General features: G+C 40.1%; 2 protein-coding genes and 1 long non-coding RNA gene across 4 annotated transcripts in view; 1 reads left to right on the top strand and 2 right to left on the bottom strand.

The window, feature by feature from the left end:
- Window positions 1-327: 327 nt before the first annotated feature.
- On the bottom strand, window positions 328-10,696 carry CUNH3orf52 (chromosome unknown C3orf52 homolog). 2 transcript variants are annotated; one of them, XM_035900386.1, is made up of 6 exons: window positions 10,104-10,696; window positions 7,005-7,128; window positions 6,316-6,449; window positions 5,351-5,421; window positions 2,468-2,667; window positions 328-1,527 (listed from the first exon to the last, which is right to left on the bottom strand). In XM_035900386.1, coding segments are annotated over exons 1-6 (699 nt in total). In that variant the 5' UTR covers window positions 10,272-10,696; the 3' UTR covers window positions 328-1,525. The 2 variants fall into 2 exon arrangements, with proteins under 2 accessions (XP_035756279.1, XP_009643133.2); XM_009644838.2 differs by having other exon boundaries at window positions 328-2,667.
- On the top strand, window positions 7,764-13,899 carry LOC118452899. The gene is made up of 3 exons (XR_004842776.1): window positions 7,764-9,458; window positions 11,212-12,192; window positions 13,685-13,899. It is a non-coding gene; the product is annotated as an uncharacterized LOC118452899 (long non-coding RNA).
- A 3-nt stretch (window positions 13,900-13,902) lies between these two features.
- Window positions 13,903-23,852, bottom strand: part of LOC104131637 (suppressor of tumorigenicity 14 protein-like) — a 21,791-nt gene continuing 11,841 nt past the window's right edge. The window contains exons 12-17 of the mRNA XM_009644829.2: window positions 20,520-20,627; window positions 19,229-19,348; window positions 18,451-18,634; window positions 17,430-17,701; window positions 16,512-16,648; window positions 13,903-14,083 (exon numbers count right to left, since the gene is read on the bottom strand). Of these exons, the coding sequence (XP_009643124.1) occupies window positions 13,925-14,083; window positions 16,512-16,648; window positions 17,430-17,701; window positions 18,451-18,634; window positions 19,229-19,348; window positions 20,520-20,627 (980 nt within the window). The 3' untranslated portion in view covers window positions 13,903-13,924. The remainder of the gene's footprint in view (window positions 14,084-16,511; window positions 16,649-17,429; window positions 17,702-18,450; window positions 18,635-19,228; window positions 19,349-20,519; window positions 20,628-23,852) is intronic.

Raw genomic sequence — 23,852 nt, 5'->3', positions numbered from 1 at the left:
CGTTACATCTTATAAATCAAGATGGGGTCATAAATATGAGAGCCATGTGAACTACTAATTTTGTCCAGACTGTTGCCCAAGCTCAGCTAAAACTCAGGCAACAACAACTACAGGTCTGAGCGTACGGCTCTGTCAGACAGACAGCTCTCAGCGTTTAGAATTCCGATGGTTATTTTCCAACTCAAACAGATGAAAGACTGGAGCTGCTGAAGAATGAAAACAATCACTTTAAGAGTAAAAATAAATAATTTAATGCACAGTAAAATTTTCAGATTACTCTTTAAATAAACTAGTAAAATTAGAAAAATAGGAACGCAATTTCCCATAAGGTATTTCTCACAATACAAAAGGTTTCTTAAAATAAGTTTCTCTATCCAACAGTACTAACATTTATACTGGCTATAAACAAATGACAAGAAGCTATACTTCACTAACATGGTAGTGAATCCGTTGCATTCTGTGTAAAGTTAATGCTTGTTTTTTAATTTTCATATTATAGCCAGTTACCGGCTATAATTCTCAAGCCACACTGGCCTACATGGTCTGCTTCAGCACCTTCCTCTTAGCATTGGTCCATCTCACCTGATCTCTTGTCAACAAGAACAACTATTTGCTGCCTTATTAAGGCAAATATCTTGCATCTGTTCATTTTTATCCCCACTGCTGGGATAGGGACCATAATTTAGTATATAGACTAGTTTCTCTTCGAATTTACAAATGTGGGTCAAATAGATGCCTATTCACTAGTACCAGTGGCTAATTATTAAAGCCCTCAGCTAATTTGACCCTCGAAAGATTCCTGTGGCAATCAGATGCATTAGTGAACAAGACATGTTTCTTCCTGGTGTTTCTTCCTTCATTTCTATTTCACACTACAGAAGAGAAAAATAGAGCAGATACCACTTTATCCAGGAACACTGTAGGATGAACAAGGGAACAGTGAGAGTTGAATCTCACTTAAGAAGATAGTGCAAAGGTCTTGCATGCAATTAAAGAAGATATTTAAGCTTTCAGGCTGTTTTATGAGGAAAGAACAACGGGGAAACACAGCATATGAAGTTAGCAGGGAAAAAAGTAACAGACATGAGCATGGGTGGAAACGAGCATTAAGGATGAAGCTGTGCAGATATTTTTGGATAAGCCAAGAGAAGAATGGAGCCATGTGCAAGCCTGCTTTAAAAGCTTGTGCAGGGAATTCAGATTTAATTGTACGGCAAGACAAAGCAGAAGTTTCAAAGCCAACAGAGCATGCATCAGACCAGATACAACATTTTCACAAGAGTGAAATGGGTTATGAGAGATCAGGACAATAAAGGAGGAGGTAGCGGTGTTATAGAAGTACAACACTGTTACAAATATACCACATTTTCCATTTACAGTATCACATCAGAGACAGTATTTGCAGGACGACATCTTTAGAAGTGTTTCTACCTAACAAATAGCTCCCTACCCTGGGATTACTAATAGATAGGAGAAGTCCATGCCTTCTAGGTGGTGAGGAAGATGAGGAGTCTTTCCATCATTTCTCTGAAAGTTAAAACAGTACATTATTAACATTAAAATGAAACTTCAGTTAGACATTTCAGCATATGCTTTCCTGTCCCTTTTACATTGCATTTTCTATTAATCCTATCAATATATAACGAAGAAAATTGTACTGAGAATTGGAACTCATTACTTGTTGCTCTCTTGTCCCTTGATAAGGGTACCAAAAAAAATCAATAAGAGTTAATCGCAAATCATACTTACATACCTTGTATGCTGATGTGTTAGCCTAGAATTATTCTGAAGAATTTAGGTGTGGCTCAGTAAGCTGAGGATGGGGAGAAGGAGCTCCACATATTGTTTTCAGTAAAACTGCAAAGCACATAGGGCTTTTACACTGACATTTCAATCAAGACAAATCTCAGTGCATTGGAGTCACTACCTAGTCACTGGTAGCCATTGTAATCACTACCTAGAAAAGCTGGAAGAATGAACATGTGGTTCCTTTAAAAGATATCTCTGTGCATAATAAATTTTCCCAAAAAGCTCTGAAAAGACAAAAATTGGGAGGCTTTTGCATCCTTGACTGTGAAAAAAGCAGAAGTTCGCATCCAAATTACTTATCCTGTTTTACTTTAATTAAAATTTGTTTTATAAGCATTCAAATATGAATAAAGAGTAACGAGAAACATTTTTAATTAATTTGCAAGAGGAGATCTGAAAAGTTTGGTTGGAGTCCATAGTTAACCACTCTCATCACTATTCCCTTTCTCATCAGGGGACCAAACAGTGAATCCTAGGTTATAAACTAAGCATAGCAAGGCTTCCTCAAAAACTGAATTATTTTACAATTTTCTTAATACTGTTGTACAAAATATATTTACTAACAAATCTCAACATCTTTCCAGGAAGATTTCCCTCCTTTCAAGTAAATAATTCTGCTCTTTGTAAAGAAACAATCTCTCTAATGTACAGTACTTACATGTTAATGTGAGAGAAGTTGGGTCAAGCCTCAACCTGTTACATTCAGATGTCCCAGGATTAGAAGTATCATCTTCATCATAAATACTTTGACGTAAAACGTTTCTTATAAAATCTGGGTTCATTGTGCTTTCCATAAACCCCTCTGTTGATGGTGGTACAGAAAACTCTAGCTGATAAAATACAGTGGAGTTTTCATTACTGAAAAAGAAAGTCAAGTATGAATACTTCCAAGTCCCCACTGGATATTTTCTTTTTTTGAGAAGTCTTCTCATATCAATGTTGCCATGGACTTTTTTGCCATGGTTCTAAAGCAAAGCATTATAAAAGAAAACTGCCATCAAAGATTCCAGTTTACTCCTTCCCCTTCCCCTCTCAGAGCAGCTCTTGACATTAACAGAAACCAGGCACACACCTGGAAAGCCAACCTGAGACATGTTTTCAAATGCACAAAGGGCAATTGGACATGTGCCCTAATGGGGTGAGGTTTTCAGCACTCATGCTTCAGAAGTACATAATGATAAGAGGTGCTGCGATATCTCATGCATAGTTTAGCTGAGAACCTGCAGAAAGATTTTTCTCTCCTGCTAACAGTACCTGGGGCCACCCAGCTGTGCTCCTAACTCAGCTCAGGAGTGGATTACACAAACCACCTAACTGGAGTCCCATCTCTGGAGATTTCATTTTTTGTGGCCTAACAAATCTGCAGACTACAATTTGACAGTTACATTTTGTACTCACAGAATATAAAACATAAAAAAGTAGTTGGGTGGGGGAAAAGAAAAGGAGACACAGAGAGAGGGAGAAAAAGGGAGAGACACACATACACACACACACAAAGAGGCACAGAGAGAGAGAGAGATCAGCTAGTCAACATGTATTCAGAACTACAGCTTCGTGCCTGATTGTCTAAATCATTATTTTTACCCGTTAGGCTAAGCAGCTGCAGCTCAGTCATTGAACAGAGCCAGCATGCCCAAGGCTGACAGTGCAGGGGAGCACATTCCCCAGAGTGCCCTCGGGGCTGCCCCTCACCACAGCCCAAGGGGGCTCTGCCTCTGTCCTTGCTCTCTCAACAGCCTTGGGACTTTGCAAATCTACTTCCCTTGATTGTCTGCTCTCTTTCTAGTCCCTTTTGTAACTGCTTTTTCAGAAGTCCTTGGGGAAGCTCTCTGACCGCCTTCCCTTGCCTCCGTGCTACCTCTCCACAGCAGGATCACGCTGCAGCTGATCTTTCCAGCCCTGCTTTTCCCTCTGCTGCTCAGCCTCCCTCCTGTTGTAAACCTGTGGTATCTCCATAGATTAAAACTTTACAGTCTCAGACACAGTTAACTCCAGTGCCAGTTTCTGCTGAGAGTAAGGTCCTCCCTCCGTTCCAGCTTGAAGCTTTCTCTTGCCTCTGCAAGGCGGGCCTGGGTGCTCTTCCCCTTCTTCCCACCACTGCTACGCTTCTGGCTCCACCAGCCTTGGGTGGCTGAGCTTCTCCTTGGTATCTCCATAGATTAAAACTTTACAGTCTCAGACACAGTTAACTCCAGTGCCAGTTTCTGCTGAGAGTAAGGTCCTCCCTCCGTTCCAGCTTGAAGCTTTCTCTTGCCTCTGCAAGGCGGGCCTGGGTGCTCTTCCCCTTCTTCCCACCACTGCTACGCTTCTGGCTCCACCAGCCTTGGGTGGCTGAGCTTCTCCTTCACGCATAGGCAGCTCCCACCCAGGCTAGCCCAGCCTCCACTCTGCTGCCTGCTCTGCCCCTCTCTCCTGGTCCACCAGTCTCTCCAACACGCCGCTGCTTTGAGATTTGCTTCTCTTGTCCAAAATAAAGCGAGGGGGAACAGTGGTCCAAAGAAACAAGCAGTGCAGTATTACTGTTTTGGCTTTCACAACTTGTATGTCTTTATTGCCCTTAGCTCTTTTGGAAACAAAACATTTCTCCCATCCCCATGAAGCCCGTTTTATTTAGTTAAGGCTATTTAAGATGTGTCAATCTCAAGTGATTCCAGCAGATCATTTTCTTTTTAATAAATATCCTTGAATATGTTTATTAAGGGTTGCACTCAGAACCAAAGACAACAGAGATGATACTTAACAGCAACAAAACGTTACTGTCATTATATATTAATAACAGCACTCGCCATTTACACCAGAGGATGCTTCGATAGGTTTTCACTACCTGTATATGTAACTTTCCCCCAAACAACTGATTTTTCTTAAATGTTGTACATTGTTGTGGTTCAACCCCTGCTGGCAACCAAGCACCACACAGCCGCTCTCTCACCCTCCTCCCCATGGTGGGATGGGGAAGAGAATTGGAAGAGCAAAAGTAAGAAAACTCATGGGTTCAGATAAGAACAGTTTAATAATTGAATAATTACAATAATAATAGTAATGAAAAAGAAAATAGCAAAAGAGAGAGAGAGAGGGAGAAAGAGGAACAAAACCCAGGAAAAACAAGTGATGCAGCTGCTCACCACCCGCTGACCGATGCCCAGCCTGTCCCCGAGCAGCAATCACTGCTCCCCCAGCCAACTGCCCCCAGTTTCTATACAGCGCATGACGTCCTGTGGTCTGGCATAGCCCTTTGGCCAGTGGGGGTCAGCTGTGCCAGTTGTGCCACCTCCAAGCTTCTTGTGCATCTCCTCGCTGGCAGAGTATGAGAAGCTGAAAAGTCCCTGACTTGGTATTAAACACTTCTTAGCAACAACTAAAACATCAGTGTGTTATCGCATTATTCTCACGCTAAATCTAAAAAACACAGCACTATGCCGGCTACTAGGAAGAAAATTAACTCTATCCCACCCAAAACCAGGACATGAATATCTACATAAATACACGTATGTCTCGTCAAAGCCTGGAATTTCAGATAACTTTGGTGACAGAAATTGCTTACCTGGAATAAAACACCTGAGCAGACCTAAAGTAGCGTCCTAGAGCTGGAGATGAACGGTAGACATCTGTTAACTTGAAAAGAAAAAAAAAAAAAAAAAAAAAAAAAATTTCTTCCATTCACTCTCTTATCCCCATAAAAGAAAGTACAGCGAGTCATTCCTACAAGGTGTTTTCAGCAGCATAAAAACAGGTGATGAAGGTCAAATATCAGTAAATATCTGCCCTGGAAAAGGTACACAACCCCTCTAAGCTTGACAGACAAGTCAATCTGTGCGTTTGAGTGATTACTGTACTACCTTAACGCAATAGAGGCATTCAGGGTGAACTAAAAATATGTGCTCATGTTGCCACGTGCAATTTATGTTGTTTGGCTTTGGTTTTTATTAATACCAAAAAGCCCTTCTACTCTTACTTGGTAGAGGGAAGGGTCTCTCTACTGAGACTCCCTTTCCACAGCACGTCTCAACCAGCACTGCCATGCCTGCAGAGCTTCTGTCAGCCGTATCTCAGAGCTGCGATGGCTCAAAGGAAATGGCAGCTATAAACCCAGGTTGTCATCATGTACTAACAGGAGGATACAACACACAGGGGTTTTAGCCAGCACTTGGGTTTAGATGACCTTCACAGACCCCTGCTAACCTAAATTATTCAATGATTCTATGAAAAAGGTGAAGGCTATGTCCCAGCCATTACTCAAATTTGGGAAAAAAAACTAACCCAGGCAATATTTTTTTTTTTTAAAAATCAATGTAAACCACTTGCTCACTTAAAAGCAGACAATTCTTTTTTCTAGATCGGGACTTAAAATTATACTAGCAAAAGTACAACTCAGAATTTTTTGTGGATTTGCACAATTTTTTGTGGATTGAGTCACTACCCAGAGAAACAGAAACTTCTTAAAAGGTAAAACACTGAATCTATGTTACAAGTAGAATGAGCTTTGCCAACAAACACATCAACACATACCCTCTTAGTAATGTCTTCAGAGAAAAGGTGTGGGAGACCACACATTAACTCCAAGGTTCCCGAGAAATTGCGACAATTTCCACTATTTAGTAGCACATCAGGGTCCCAATAGTCATCCTCATCTGTGTAAACATCTGATATTCAAAAGCAGACAGAAAGGGGAGGGAAAAGTTCCAGTTAGCAGTATTACTGAAAAAAAAACCTCTTGGCTTTCTACAGGGTAGCTTTCTCACAAATTTCCTAGGTGATGACTGACTGGGAATGACAGAAAGAAAGTGCAAGTCCCCCAAAGAAAAGTGAAAGCACATGGAGGTCAATCACCCATCCTCTGTTAGTGAAAGTGAGCTGCGTTGGGAGCCTGACGGACCCTGACACCACACAAGGGGACATAAGTGATCCACTGCACTTGTTGCAACGTTACAAGCATAATTTCCATCCTCATCCTTGACTCTGTTCTTGTAACATTTTCTCACTTAGCTACAAACTGGAATTGCCATCTGATCAGGATACAAATTGCTTGCTGCCTGCTAAAATAAAAGTGTTCACTACTCAACACACCACTCTCTGCAGTCAGCATCCCAGTCCTTTCAGCAGTTTACAGAACAAGCTTAAAGGATGCTACTTTTCAATTAGTGTTATATCAGAGTGCACATTTTTATTAGAGGATGGACCGAGAACGAGATACTTACTAGAATAAAGAATTAGGCTGATGAGAATGACCAGGAAGAATACTACAAAAATTGTAGTTATAACCATCCATAGTTTACACTTCCAGAAAACTACATTCCCGCATGATTTCCAGTGATCTCCCTCCTAGTTACAAAAGGAAGGGACATGTTGATTAATGAAAAAAAAGCAGGAAAAAATATTTAAGCATGTATCTACTGTAACATTTAGAATCAAAAAAACACCACATAGATGGGAGAATCTCACTGGTAAGCAATGCCCTATACGAGGGGTTCCCACCCCTAAGTGCAGCTGCAGGTGGGAACGTAGACCTGCAGAAGGCAAAGGACACCCACTGGCAGGCTATTACTTGAAAGAGACCTATTATTCCCCATTTGTGCAGAATTTCCAATTCCTGAATTGCCCATAAAGCTAAGGTGCTACAAAGGTGCTTTCGTGGCTTCCTTTTTTTTTTTTAAATACATAGGTTTGATTTGCATGTTCCACAAGCTGTCCTTTCAATATTTGCCATCTCTCCCAACCAAAAAGGTGTCTGTGGAAGAATTCCAAAATCATTCACCTCTACAACACTGATGATATCAGTCTGCATAGCTCCTGGATGCCAGCACCGAAAGCAAGTGGACTGCTATTCGTTAGACACTACTGCATTAAAGAACACTAAAATAATTGAGAATTTTACAGCTGACTCCCCTTTCCTTCAGCAGGTTGGAAACTTGAAGTCTATTGAGTACATTTAACAGAAAGTTTATTACAAATCTCACCTCTTTTCTAGAAGATCACAAGGAAGCTCTCTTCAAAGAAATTGCTCATATGTGCACATTCATATAGGAGAGAAAGGAGAGAAAGGACAATACCTGCCTTTCATTTAATTTTTATTAAGATTTAAAACCATGGCAGAAGCTAGTGTTTTATAGCAACCCCAGCAGTACTAATACTGGGGAGGGGAGAGGAGGGAGAAGCTTAGGCGATATAGCAAAGCAAATAATAAAACCTCCAACTGTTTTGTTCCACAGCCAGAAGACTGAAGGAAGGGCATGAATTCTTAAGTAGACCATGCTGCCTTTTTAATTTCTCCTCCTCCCCATCCACCGTAAACCCAGCTGTAAACTCCACGTCCTTTTTGATGTCAGTACCATGCAAGGAAAAGCACGTGCTGTAGGTTGGCTGGACCACCCACGTGCAGGTAGGCAGGAACTAGCCACTGGCTGGAGGCACTAACCCAGGTTACCTTCCTTTACTTTTTGGACTTTCTAAGAACCCAGCATAACAGAAAGCCTTTCACTGAATTTAACTGACATCCACCGGCTGGCTTAAACCTTCTTTGGGGGTGGCAGATGAACACGGGGAGAAAACAGACACCCACAGAAAGATCTTAGGAGAGCCATTTCTCCAGGAGCGGGGGCAGAGAAAGGGAAAGTGCTCTCTGCAGACACCCCTGCACACAGAAATTTGCTTTGGTGGAGAACAAAGGGCAAAGGCTGAATGTAGTTTCGCTTACAGCATGCTTTCAGGTGTAATCATGTTTATTTTTTTATTTGATTTTTAAAACGTATTAGAATAATGATGTTTCTATTTAATACTGGAAACTAGCATGCTGGTTTGTTTCTGAAAAAAAAAAAGAAAAAAGCCAGTAACTACTGCCTAGAGTACAACTATGAAGACAGGCATAGTAATATCAGTAGAGACAAACAGTTACCAAGCTTGGGTTTCAATTGAGCCAGATATTTAGTCCATCACAAAAGTGTAATTCTTAATCACGCATAGCAAACTGGCTTGATCTCAAGCAAACACTCAGCTCCCCAACTATCCCCCAGCAGCTGGGCCCACACCCTCTGGTCATTGCCCAAGAACATCGCAAGACTGCTGGGAGGGAGCAGCAGCAGAGAAAATCTCTCCCTGGTAGGCAGGGCTGGTCTTCTGATAAACCTGCCACCTGAGCAGGGAGCAGGGCATGATAATTTTCCAGCAGTCCCTATAGGATAGGAAGCCAAGCGTCAGAATCAGCAGAAACAGAGCCCAGATGAAAACCCAGTTCTGGGAAGGGGAAGTCTAGACAGAAACTTTACCCTTAAGTTTCTCAAGATAACCAAGCGGATCTAGCTCACACCCCTGCCTCTCCTCCACCCACTCCTGTTCCTCTTTGCTCCTCCCTAGAATTTCTCTGACCCTGCAGCAAGCTGTTTCAGCTTACCAGACCAGAGAAGTAACTGGCCCCCGATACAGTAGATAATATGTTTTTGGGTTTTGAGGGTTTCTTTGCCTAGCCAGTGGAATGAACCAGCCCACAGAGATGATCAGCGGGGCTCACACAAGGAAGCAGTCGCTGTTGCTCGGCCAGGAGCAGGAAGGGAGGGGTGGCGTGACTAATACCAGCGAGCTTTTGGGAGGGCTCAGCCATCCCTACAGAAAAGCAGGAAACCTCTTAGCTCTGCCACAGATAGCCCCTCTGCTCTTGGGTAAGTAATGAAAACCACTGTACAACAGCCACCTGTGACTATACATTGCTCCTCTGCCAGCGTTAGTCTGTTCCATAGCTTCAAGCTAGATGCTGGGAGCTACCTCCCTCAGGACTCATGTGCTGGTCTTCACTGCAGCTTTGGGGCACTCTAGTCATACAAATTCATAAGTGTTAGCAACTGCAAATTACTCAGAGAGGTAGAATCCAGCTTGGTCTCTTGCAGGATATCCTATTCTTGTTTTGGCAACGCTGTTTTTGGATTAATTTGTTCTGAAATTTGTTCTGTTTTTAATATGGGTTTCAACTTTTCTGCTTTCTGCTTTTAAGGCCAACCCCACTTTTTGCACATGCAAAGAGAAAGCAAAACTCATTCATTTTCTAAGTTAAAGTTCATGAACAGCCAAGCACCAAAAAATAAACAAGCTCAAAATCCCACTCCAAATATTAGAATACTTAATTGAGAAGAGGAAAAGAAATATGTTTAACAGGTTTTCAGTCTCTACTTTCAAGTGAATAACCTTTCCCTCTCCCTCAAACAACAAATTAAACCACCCTTACAAGATGTGCCTGCAAAGTGTCATTTCTCTTGCTGTGTGGTATTTTCCCCCACAGCAAGCATCAAATGAGCAAGTGAAATTCCTACCTTTCTTGTTTGAGTATTTAGAGGCTTGTCATGACCAGCCTCGCTTTCCTCCACGTTATCTTCTTGCAATTCAATAGCCTCACACTCCTGACCAGAGCTTTGCCTTTTCATAGCTTCTGTCTCTGCGCGAGGACCTCTGTCTCTGAAGCACGCACGGAGGCAACTCATTTCCTTCTGTTTTCAGCAGCACTGCTGGTATGAGGCTGGAGACGGTAACAGTGAGCACTGGGACAGTTTTCACAGGAGTGATCTCAAAACACTGATAAATAAGGGGAATTCCTTGAAAGGAAAAATAATGTCATCTGCAGTAGCTACGGAGGAATGGGAGGAGGAGGAAGTATCGATTTGCCTAGTCGCCAGAACTACAGCCCTCAGCTGTGCAATACCAGGTTTTCCAGTTTGTCTACATTACTGTACCAGCCCTTGACAAACACAAGCAGGTGACTAAACCTTCAGCAATGTTGTCATTTGCTGAGGCAATTTTGAAAGAAACCGGATTGCTTTCCTTGCTGCTTTCAGCCGAAACGGTAAAATACTATTGCTGTTATCTGCACAGATAAAAAAACAGATGTGGTTCGGAACAGTGTAAACCAAGTAAAGGCTGACATAGCTTGTGGTTCAGTCAGGCTGTGAAGGGAACTTGTAATATCCATTGACACTCCTAATTTTAGTCTCCCTGTTTAGTCGGTAAAGAAATGAATGTTACTGACCTCTGTGCCATGAATTGTCCTCTCTCTAGCTGTTATGTAGTCTAGAATCACATTTGGTGCTAAAGGTCCATTTATGTCTATTCACATACTATTCAGCCTAAACATGAGAAGCCGCTTCCAAGCAAAAAACCAAAAGGACGAACCTGGAGAGAGGAGGAAGGTGGCCTTCAATTTCAACCTGTGTTCTACAGGGCATGCTTTTATGAAGCAAACCACGGTGTGAGTTGAGATCTGGTCTGTGCTAGCTTCCCACATGAACTCTCCCGTGCTACCTGGAGTCGCTCATAAGAACTTACTGCAGCCAGGGGCTGATTCCTCCCCCCACCCCCCCAGTATGCTTCATCCTACCTCCTCTCATTTCTTCTGTTCCGACTCCATCCTTGTGTTTCTCCCCACAGAGCACCTCTCTCCCCTCTGGATCAAAAGGGTTGGGCAGGCAGCCGATAACTGCACTCTTGCTCAGTCTCTCGTCCCAGCACAGAGAAGATCACGCATTAAGTGGAAAACAAAGCCTCTTTCTCCAGCTCCCTCCCTTGCTGGCTGAACATCCACTCACAGCACTGCTCCTTCTTTTTCCTGCCAAATGCTGAGGACGTTTTTCCTCCACCCCAGATTTTCCCATTGTGCAACTCATCTGGCTACTGATGCCTGCAACATTCCCAAGGGTTCAGATCCCTGATGTCATGTCGCAGCCATCCAGGCAAAGGCACTCCATCAGGCTGAGCACACAGCTTGATTTCATTTAGCGAATAAAAAGAAATACAAATTGCATATCCCACCTTTTAGTTCTGGAGAATCCTTAAAATTCCAGAGGACTGAGAATGAAGCTGAGCAGTCACAAAGGTCAAAACATGTGTCTGGATCCACAAGATTTTACCTGGGATATCTTCACTTGAAACTTCTGCTGGAAATGAGCTTCATTTGTTTCACTTCTACTCACTGTAAAAGACCTTACCTTCCTACTGAATTACATGAAACCAGAGCAGCGTTTCTAAGTCAAACGAGTTAATGATTATGGATCTCACCCTGCAAAAGCCAAAGTCCTTTTATTTACATCTGTGAAGGAGCTCCTTATGAAGTCTTGAGTTTCTTTCGTCTGGGTGATCCAACTTCTATACTTGGTGTCTTTCTTGCATGTGACACAGCTGACCCTTCTGATGCATGGATCTGAGAAACTCTTAAAGAAAATGGGAAGTCAAGAACTGATCTGAAATTTCTGGCCTAGGCTTTTATCTAAAACAGAACAGCAGGAAAACTTTTCTTCCGTAGTGAAGACAACCCTGGTTTCAATGCAAGGAAAAGAAACTTGTGCCCTTAAAGGTGTGCTTTAGTAAAACGGGCAAGTTAGGCTCGGCTTTACAAAGAGAGGCAACTCCAAGGTACAAACACACTTCTGATTGCACATGGGGATTAGAGTTTCAGAGGCACAAACAAATAAAATGTAGCCACTTGCATTTTTAGCACGTTTATTAAAAGGGAAGATGGGAGTGACTGACTAGCCTTTAAACATACCAAACCCCCTAAAATATAGGCTTTGAGTATAGCTTATGTAGTGAGTTTGACACAAGCATCGTGGGGGGGAAATGCCCAACACTAGCACAGGAAAGGAAGGAGAAGCAGTATCAGTGTTAGACGCAGGAAGCTCACTGTATGCAGATTACAGTGCTAGCTAATTCCAGCATTTTCCCCACATGCTGCCAAGGTGGGTCTAAAATTAAACAAGGATCACATATTTATGTAGTGTCTACATGTATTTATGTAGAATAAAAGTGTGCTGTGTGGACAACAATGACAGGTATTCAAATTGCCGTGTTCATTATTTTTTTATTTTTATACATTAAAGGTGGAAGCTAAAGACTTTCAAATACTGGGCACAATTTTAAGACCATCTAGAAAGACCATCTAAATGGTCTTAAGACAATCTAGACAGAACTGAATACCAGCATTCTTAAGTCCCATAAACAGCTTTGGAAACCTTAAATCAGCTAGATTTGGGCTGATCAGCTCTCATCAGGAGATTATAATTATCAAAACTAGATTTACTGCAAGGGTTAAAGGAATGTGGCTGTCATTTCCTCTTCTACTTTCTTTGAGTCCAAGGATGCATCCGACTGCATAAATCTCATTTCCTTTTATGTCCCTTTCAATGTCATATGGCCATGTGGGCACAGCCCGGGAAGAGGTACAAACCAACAATTCTGGCCCTGAGACGCTTCTTGCTGCAGACCAAGGACATCAGGAAAAGCAGCATGAACCCACCAGAAGCATAATAAAATTCATAAAGCCTGCAAGAGCCACAGCTGGGGAAATACACTTGTAACACATTGCAAACATTAGACCCTACAACTATGTTCAAATTGTAAAGAGAATGTAAGAAAGCACCGAAGTTGTGTTTTGTTTAATTAATTAAAACAGCATATTTCTTTCCTCTTACTTAAACATCATCCCAAAGAACTTAAATGATGGTCTTCCAGTTCTTTAAGGAAAATTTCTTGCACCCCAACATTTGTGAGTTATGTATCTAGTGTTTTCAGGAAAACACAGGAGACAGCCCAAAAGTTACAGTCCAGAAAGGAAGAGTTGTGCAGTGGCAGCATAACTAAAGAATTAATTAATCTCAGCGTTGTACAGTGTGCTGATTATAGTATTTGTATTTTCAAGAAACATGAAATAATATTTTATGTTTAGAATCCTGTAATGTCACTAAGGTAATATATTATGAGTTGAGTGTATATGGGATGTGGTCACGATGTGTGTATGTGGAACCATAATATAGATATAGGGAGATAGAAGGAGGGGAGAAGATTTGCAAAAGATTTAGCTGGATTTTTGTTACAGGTTCTAATCCATTTTATGTTGTTTTTGAGGCAGTGCTGTTTCTGCTGCTGGGGATAAGGAAGATGAATCCATAAGGAATCTGAAGTTGCTCTCAATCTGAACAGTTACTGCTAGGTGAACAGCAAATGACAGTTTCTTCATTAAGGAAGCACATTCTTTCACAAAGAAACAGTCAAGGGCATTTTCAAGTTATATCATCAGAGATGGACATGACCGACTGCTGTAGGAAGGAGCTTTCATAAGGGAGACGATCTGCATTTTCTCCTTGGCACATCAGTTTGTATTCTGACGAATCCAGTCATAAAGTGCTGTCACCTTAGTGTATACACCAGGACGATTGCGCCGAGCACATCCTTCACCCCAGCTCACAATGCCAGCGAGGTACCATCTATTTCCCTTTCCTGTGCAGGCCAAGGGACCTCCAGAGTCTCCCTAAAATGAAGGGAGTTTGGCCATTAGTGTGTGTGCACACACACACACTGTGCAGAGCACTGTAACAAAAGTTAGGTTATTTAAGGACAGGAAATACCTGCCCCTCTTTTTCTCAAATTACAATTTAATATTAGAATCTTATTTCTGGATAGAATGTACCCAGCTAGATGTCAATTTTATTCAACTTAATTTAACTTATGGAAGTAGCACACTAATCAATATAAAGCAATGGCAAGAAGTTGTTTAAAAAAATTATTCATTGCTAATGTCCTATTACAGGGTCCATAAAAGAATCTGTTACAGGCTGAGTGGGGAGAGGAGAAGACAGGGATGGGAAATGGGAATTCTGCTACCATTTGACCATAAATTGTTCACAGGCTGAAGGCAGAACTCTTATACTCTCTATTAAATAGGAACAGAAAGACTCTGCCCCCCTCCACCCCCCACCCCCCCCAAAAAAAACCAAACCCAACCAAAACCCAAAAAAGGCACAATTAAGTATTATCAGCAGTTATATAATCAAGACTGTGTCTGCATTCATAGAGGGAGAGGAAGAACAAAGACTAAGGAATGTGCAAATAAGAACTAGCTTCTCAAAGGGAAGGTGCAACACAGTACAGCAACGCAGAAAAGTAAAAATTCCAATTCAGTTCACAAGACCAAAATAAATGCATTTGGGTTCACAAATTATTTGTGCCCTTCATTGTTTTAACCTTGCATGCCTTCTCTGAAAAGAACAGTTCACAGAACTCTGAGAATTTATCAACACAGCTCATCTCTGCAGCTATTCCTTATGCATACAAGGCAGCTGGCAGCCTCCAGGGGTTTGCTTGCTGCCCCCAGTTGGAGCTAAAACATGGAAGAGGTCATAAGAAACCCATGTACAGAGAAAAGAGTAACAGTAGAAAGCCTTCGTCACCCAACCAAACAAAATTATCTAGAGATAAGAAAAGAAGCCAGAACAGTTCTTCCTCTCTCTCAAGCTGCTATCATACTGGTAATTTTGATAAGCCAAGAGGCTGATATCACAGTGGCTTGAGAAAGCAGGCTATATACTCTGCCCAATTACACAGCCAGTTCTGAAAGACCAAAGGGGCTGTATGCTGGTGGAGAGGAAGGATCCTAAAGAGAGTGACCAAGACCAAAGAACGTCCTAGAGTGACAAGAAAACAGAGCCTGAAAGAGTAAATATTTTATTTCTCACTGTAAGTATCCTCTAAAGATGAAAAATGTTTGGGAGCTTCACATAACCTGTGCAATACATGCACAGCTTACGTGTCCATGAAGAAATGAAACAAATCAGGATGCCCACAAGTCTGGAACTGTAGTAAAAGGGTTTCACAAGGTGCTTTGGGGATTTCCTGAACTGCCAACATCATTCCTCTCTAGTATTGCAGAGGAAATATACCAGTGACTGAAAAGAAAGAAATAGCAAAGATGCTACTCAGACTAAGAACTCAAAGGCCCAGGGGGCCAGCATGCTAGGACTCAAACATAGCACATTATGCTAGAAACTGGATTCACCAATAAGGTATGTAGGTGAACTGGTTAAAATGCCCATCTAAAAATTCAAGGGCATTTCTTAAGCAACATATTTTCTGGAGGAATGTCAAGCCTCTAAATCAACGTTTTGCAAAACAATTCCAAGGTCTAAAGTTATATACAAACTACAGATAAAGAAAAATAATTCACTGAATTAAAACTTAGAGACTGCAGGAAGATCCTGCAAATAGTCTACTGTGTGTAAAGAATTTTGACCCATTAAGATATATGATCTTGCAAAAATTATCCTATTACATTAAAGCAGTAAAATTTATAAATCACAGAAAAATTCTATCAAATTACCACAGTCTAAAATCAGTACAAATTTCTCTCCCCTTTACACAGTAACTAGTATAACGATTGTGTTTGCAATTTTCAAGTTATACACACAAACAAACATATGAAACTAAAAGGCAGAATTGCAACTGTATTTACCAAACTTAGCTTAACTTTGCCTTTTGTATATCTTTGTAACTGTAACAATACATTACTTATCATACTGTTAGAGTATTTTATTAATCCCACAGACATCAAAAAAAGAAAAAAAATCAACACGATTAGCAAAAATCACAAATGGCACTAACTTTATTCCCTTTACCCTTATATCTCTGTTCTTTTATAGGAAACGTTAACTGTCAAAGAGGAAAAAAGAAATCTTTTTGACCCATTTTAACCCTTATCTTTGCAAAACAACATTTCTCAAGAGATTATCTATGCCAAATTTCCTTCCTTATTTTAGAGAGCGCTTAATTGCTAAGTTAAATTAACCATACCATCCAGACATCTCACTCTACTACTAAAAACAACACACAACCCACACAACCCTGAACAGTTTTTCAGTGAAAGCAAATATTCCTCTGTAGTTCCTCTACAGGTTCCAGATTACCTGGCATGCATCAACGCCACCATTAAGATTCCCAGCACACAGCATACGTGATGTGATAAGATCATCATACAGCTTCTTGCAAACACTTTGGTTAATTATTCTCACTCGAGCTTCCTGCAGTGTTTTGGCAAGATGACCTAGAAAAAATACAAACGGTGTTGCAGAGGTCATGGTGATACAGATTTCTAACAGAGATATCACTTGTCAAAACAAAAGAGAATTGCTCTAAACTCAAAATCTACCCAGCTGATAGCAGGAGAGTAATTCCCCTCCCTTCAATTGCTGCCTGCCCTCAGCTTTTGAAAGCTGTTGTCTACACTACCCTCTAGACATAGAGGTCCCTATGCACTGCCTTCCCATTCTTTAGTCTTTATCCTTATAAGCATCTTCTGCCAGAAAGTAGTAAAAAAAAAAAAAAAAAAGCCACGCAAATTATGAGTGTAATACAGTATTCCACACAATGTGACTAATTTTGAATGACATTTCAAGTTACGCCCAGAGGTTGGTTGTTTGTGCTCCAAACATCATCCAGATCCTAGTAAACAAAATTCCTACATTCTTTTCCATTCTCTCACTTCTAGGGAAGGACATGATGAATTAAGCTGATGGGGGGAGGAGGGAGGGAGGGAATAATTAAAGAAATCAAGCCTGAAAGTCACAAGTGATGCTAGGAGCTTAATTCTGTACTATAGTATTGGTATAAGGTGTCATCGTGAACTAAATATCCTCAGTCATATTTTTCAACATCCAAGCAAACATTCAGAATTCACAGGCTGTAGCTAAGGGGATATTTTCTAGCTTTTTATAGACCTACTATGTAAACCACAGGTATTTTTTTCTTATGACTATAAATATTTCATTGTTAGAGTTTAAAATTAAGCCAAACTTGCAAAAAGTATATCCAGGAAATGAACATACTATTTTCTTTTATGGCTCCCCAGCCAGTTACATAGCAGACAGTTCCATAAACAAATACTCTAGAGGTGCTGGGTAAACAAATGGGCTGTACCAGCTCACTGAAGAATACAGGCGTCTCCATTTCCAACAGGGCAATGTCATAGTCTGAGATAGATTGGTCATACTGTGGGTGGACGATAATTCTTTTGATTGATCTCACAGCTACATGATTGCTCTTGTCATTAATAGTATATAAGCCCATATATGCGCTCCATCCCGAAGGAACTGAGTATCTGTAAAGAGAATGTTTTTAGAACATCCCATTGGAAAGTAATGTAGTGTCAGTTCACTCCATTTTTTCTGCTTTTTGATATTTAATGAGATTCATCAAAACCAAAGTGAATGGAGTAGAATACCACTTAGGAAGATAGATGCACTATAGTCTCTGCCTCCTAAAACATTAAGTAATGGGTTTATTTAGCATGTTGAAAATAATAATTTATTGGGACTAGAAGACCCGTTCCATGCTTTGGAAGTCAGAAAAAGTGTATTATTAAACTCTATTTCCTCCTTGCCACACGTAGGAGGTACATCTTTTCAATTTACACTACCTAAACTGATGTTGGTGAGTTTTACACTCCATATAAATAGTCCTTTCCCTGGGAGAAAAGGCCATAGCTTCTACTCAGAAAATCCCTGCCTTCTTAAAAAAAAAAAAAAAAAAAAAAAAAAAAAAAAAAAAAAAAAAAAAAAAAAAAGAATAAATAAATAAAAAAAAAGGTGTTTACCCTAGATATAACAAAACAGTGTGTTTTATCATGCTGGATTCACTGGCAATGGAGGCAAAATAATTACTTCAGACACTTAGGACTTTCAAAGCCAGCGGAATACAATGTTGAGGGTTCATGTAGTGATATCATGTCATAGAGTTATACCCTGAATCAACTTATCTAGAGAAGGAATAGCTACTGCAGACTTTTGAAAGCAACTCTGTAAGTTTATTAAGCTGCAGATACTCTATGACAGTATAACTTCTTCATACCTCATAGAATCAGAATCCAGGAAGCAATGGGCAGCAGATATGAGCCACCTGTTGGAAATAACAGATGCGCCACATATATGGCCATATGCTCCCATCTGTAAACTTGCTTGCCAAGGCCACTTCCCAGATCTTGCATCTTCACCTCCAACAATTCTGTTTTTCTTAAGCTGGTGTCTTCCACAAGCTAATAGAAATAGTTAAATAAAATAGAAACAAAAAACACAAGGTCATTTCACTTTGCCCTGCTTAATAAACGCATTTTTATCCATAGACGTCAAAGCTGTTGGAAAAAAGAAGTATTTTCTTACTGTGCAATTGATAAAAAGGTAAGGGTACTTGCCCATTTTCACTCAATGGTCAGGTCAGGAATAAACCAATCATTGCCTTAAAGCTTTCTAAAGAGGTTAATAACCCAAAAAGCATAATTCTAAACTGGGTTATTTCCAAAAGTTCACTCAAATAAAATCTCGTATCTTTTCTTTCCTTACATGTTCCTTGACTGCATGTAATTCAGCTCAAACAAGCACTAAGACCTACCACCTTAACCTAGAAGTGTGCATTGCTTGAAATAAGTCATCATAGACAGAATAGATCAGTGGCTTTAAAATGAAATGGTGCAAAATTCAAGACAGACATTTTCATACAGGTGTTACCAGAAGATTTTTTTTTTTAATTCACATCCGATTTAATCATTTCTTAACTCAATAATGCTCGACCATAGCACAAATTCCTGACCCAGTTTCCCAAGTAATTAACTTTTAAATAAATGTTACCACACCACAGTTTATTTCATCAGATCCATCTGGACAGTCACTTTTCCCATCACACTCAGGATTTGGTTTCAGCAAGCATTTTCCATTGAGGCATTTGTATGCATAAGGGGAGCAACTTTTGTAGGCTGAAAAAAGAGAGATAAGATAGTGTCACATATTTGGAGCCATGGTTTCAAATTATTAAAAAAACTTGCACATTCAACCTACTCAGTGGTGAAAGTTGTTCAAAGCTATACATTCCAGTCTACTTGGAGTTGTAGTCTGTACTGGTGTAAACCGGTCGATCTATGGAAAGGGGGCAGGAGGAATGTTCCATTCTGATTAATGATCACAGTAATTTCAGTCTCCACTGTCCATGAGGAAAGACAGAAGACCCTTCCAACTGTCCTCACTCCTGTTTTACTTAAATCTAAACTGAGCAAGCTAGGCTTGTCAGTTCTGTTGTTTTACCTTCCCCAGTGCTACTGGCATTACAAATTATAAATCTTCACAGCAGATATCATCTGGAAGTCAACCTTTTTGTTTTTAAGTGAAAGTTGAGAAAATTGTGGAAGAGCTTTATACCTCTCCTCCAAGAAATTTTTGATTCAGGACTATCACAGTTTACTATGTGGAAATCCTGACAGATCTCAGCAATAGGCTTCCATTACTATTATTATCAGTATTTTACAGTGACCTCTAAACAGCGGTAGGTATTTTTTTTTCCACAAACAAGGACATACTCCTGGCTACCTCAAGGACCTAAGACTCAAAGCAAGGTAAAAATTATAAAGGCAAAACACAGCAAGTCACTAGGGAGACATTGCTAGCACCAGCAGTGTCCGTAACCATGGTGTATCTATATTAAAGAGACCGTGCAGGTAGCAAAAGGCAAAAGTCCCAAAGCTATTGTGTCTCTCTCCCTTACATTATTTGGTACTGATCTGGAAGCAGTTGGAGAAAAAGTACTCTTCTAACAGGATCACTTAGGGACATGGTTTAGTGGTGGGATGGCAGTGTGAGGTTAACGGTTGGGCTTGATGATCTTAAAGGTCTTTTCCAACCTAAACGATTCTATGATTCTATGTGCTTAGGTCATCTAACTAAAATAATTATCCTGGATTTTGCTTCATTAATCTCTTGTCTAGGCTCCCAAGAACTAGTTGTAGTCTGCATGTTTTGTTTTCACTATTACAAAACTTGTACTTTGTGCTATGAAAGAATATTTAGAAATACTGCATTTATCCATTAAAATAAGGATATTCCTGCTTCTGCCTTCCACCATCTTTTGGAAAATAGCTAAAAATATATACTTACAGCAGTTGTTTTCATCACTGGCCTCCCCACAGCTGTCATCATCTTTACAAGTCTTATACTGATGCTTACACTTCCCATCACCACAGTTCAACTGTTCTGGATCACAACCTGAAGAAGAAAGGTCTGTAAATGCTTTATAATCCAAATAGCTGGCTAGCAGCCATGTGCTACACTCCCTCCCTCGATGTCACCTTGATGCTACCGTATCACCTCTGCCAGACATTAATCCACCTTGGTTTTGATAGCTTTCAGTGACAAAGAGACTTACTGCACTATCTAACTTGTGCTGCACTCTCTGACCTTGAATTACCTTCTGGTCACTCTGGCATCTCTTCTTTGTTCCCTATCTTCTTTGTTGTGCAGTACCCAATTTGGATACAGTACTCTAGCTGAAGCCTTCCCACTGGTGACGGGGAAGATATTTTCAAACTCCTGTCTTACATCCAGTGTGACACTTTAAAAAGAAACAAACAACAAAAACACCAAGCAAACACAAAACACACATGGAAAATTGCATGACTTTGTGCCTCTCAAGTCAGCTTTTGAGCCTCTATCACCCCCGGCTATTTCTCAGCAAAAAAGCAGCTTAGGTAACCCACATGTGTATTTGATTAACTAAGTTCAGATCTTGTCTTTATTGAATATGATATAATTTTCTCCATACACATTCTTCAGCTTGACAGGATCATTTATAAATCCATCCCTCTTTCTATTGTGTGGCACTTTTCCTGTTTCACAAGCATCTTCTCTAATCCATCATTTAGATCACTAACAAAAATTATGAGACATCCCATAACAGGTACTAGCAGAATGACAACAGAAATATCCTTCCATTTTGGTAACGAGCCATTGGCAATCATTCTCTGGAAATAGATTTCTGTATTTTTTCTCACTGCGTTTCTTTTACTTATTGATAATTTTGTCATACAAGGCAGTGTCAAAGTACAACTTCTGTATTTATCCTCTCACAGCAGAGAACTAAAACAAAATAAAAAACTCCGTGCTGGTTTCTAATACTTTTTAAACTGTTTACAAGTAGTTTAGTTCAACCACTTATTGTTTAATATGTTTTTGGAAGCTTAACTTGTAAAGATTGATGTAAAAATCCCTTCTAATTTTTTTCTGTTCTCTCTCTCTCTTTAAAGAAGTAATGCATTACACAACCTCTTCTCCAGACTTTTAGATCTTCAGTCACAACTTTCACGTGATCTAAAAGATAGCCACTGGTATTTTCGAGATAATTTCAGCCAGTATCAAAACTTCCTAGAGCAAACTCTTTACAGGAGAACACAAGAGATAATTGCCCTACTACAATCTAATTCATCACAACCACCTGAGCAGCCTTTCCAGCCTTCAGACTGATTGCTTGAAGGAATACATGTTCCATCTGCACATCTAAGGACAAGCTAGAAAAATAAGAAATTAATGCAACTAGAAATACTGTTGCAGTCTAAATGCATTAATGCAGGACTGTACCATAAAGAAATATTAAAATGGGTATTAAAAAACAAGGCTAGTGTCATTAATAAACTAAATTGAATGTTAAAAAAGGAATTGCTATCTTACTTAGCAAAACCTGCCAAAGATATTTGGCAAGCAGTCTGAGTTAAGTGAATCAATATTCACCTAAATGGACTTAGAAAATTAAATTCACATTCACTGCCTCACTCTAAGGATTGAAAGTGGTTCAGCACAGACACATAATTGCTACTGATAATGAACACTTCTTCGATTTAAGGTAATATATTTTACACAGGAGCATCCAAGGCAGGGAGGAAGGCAAAACTAGGCATTCTCCTTAGTATTATAGCTACAAATTTCCTGACATTAAAATGTTATAGAAATTCACCTCTGTGATACTTCATTCCATCTTCATGTCTGATGTAAGTGCTTTATCAAAAACTTTCATTTAATTATGAAACAGCCTTTCACCAAGAATTTCTTTCACTTAAACTAAAAATTAGTATTGATGCTAAGGTGTTTCTTGTTCTCTTCTACTTTTTCAGATATGCCAGCAAAACAAACAAAAAAAAAAAAGCACCAGTCCCAGACATTGGTTTACACACACAGATAAATGACCTGTAGAGGAATAAGTAGCAAAAAATTTCCTGTTTCTATCCAGGTCAGGTCAATTCAAACTTTTTCCCCTCTAGCACCACAGACGAATTAAAAGATAAATGAGATTGAAGGACCAAACACATACATCCCACATTTATTTAATCAATTCTCATCTGGAGTCATTTAGTCCTCTTCACTGCCTTGCGTGTGATGCCGCTGGGAGGAAAGCGCACGCTATGCAGCCAGCACTAGCTCAAAGCAAGAGTCTCTCTGTGTTCTCTTCACCATTCCCTGAAGTTATTCAGCTGATGGCTGGCGTTTGCCTTCCAGGTCGACTCTGAGAGCACAGCCTGTGATTTTAATAACTGTGCTTTGGTAGGCTTCCAGCAATAGGAAGAAGTGGGTGGTTGCAGGTACTAAAGGTGTGGGAGAAAATGAATCTTTTTTTCCTCCCTCTTACTATTGCTACAGGCAAGCCTGTCATGGAAGATCACTGCTCTCAATACATTCTGTTCTCTCAGATAGCCCTCCACAAATGCCTTTACTGTACCAACTTGATCCTGACATATCATAGCTCATCTACCCCTCCTGGTGAGTCTGAATACAGATCCTTAGGATTGTGACTTATCTATCTGCTTGCTGGCTCACTGCTAGAAACTGAGCAGAGCATGCAGAAAGTGAAGAATTTTACATGTCGTAAAGACTGAGGATTTTGTCTGTAGAAAAAGGTATTTTTAGGCTTTCACTTGTCTCTGAACCATTTTTGAGGCAGTAACCAGAGCAACCGCAGGACACAGTATGGTTTGTAACTTCTTCCAGTAGAAAGACACACACCGTTGGAAAAAGAAATCGCTGAAAATTATCAGAGTCCTATAGAATGACTGACCACAAAATCTACCACTTATTTCTAAAGAAAGACATGAAGCAAGAATCTATACCAGAGATCTTAATACATAAATATTCTAAGTCAAGAACAAACAGAACTATGCTCAGTCAAGCAAACTGAGGATCTGAAGAGGTTTTGCAAACTGAACTGATTTCTTGATATCATGGAGAAATTCAGCTACCTAGAGGTTAATTGGGAAAAATAAGTTGGTTGGTTTAGAAACAAAAAAAGAGAGAATGTTTCTGGAAACTGCTAAAGAAAAGGCATTTACAAAGAATATATTGCAGATGTATCTTTTCTAAGAAATATCACGAGAATATATATGTTTGGGGTTTTTTTCTGATAATCCTTTTTCTACCCCCTGGAAGCCATCCCCTCCCCCACCTGCC

This window comes from Egretta garzetta, unplaced genomic scaffold (assembly GCF_000687185.1).
Source record: "Egretta garzetta isolate BGI_Z169 unplaced genomic scaffold, ASM68718v1 scaffold278, whole genome shotgun sequence".
Lineage (NCBI taxonomy): Eukaryota > Metazoa > Chordata > Aves > Pelecaniformes > Ardeidae > Egretta > Egretta garzetta.
This window is presented reverse-complemented; position numbering and strand designations above follow the sequence as displayed.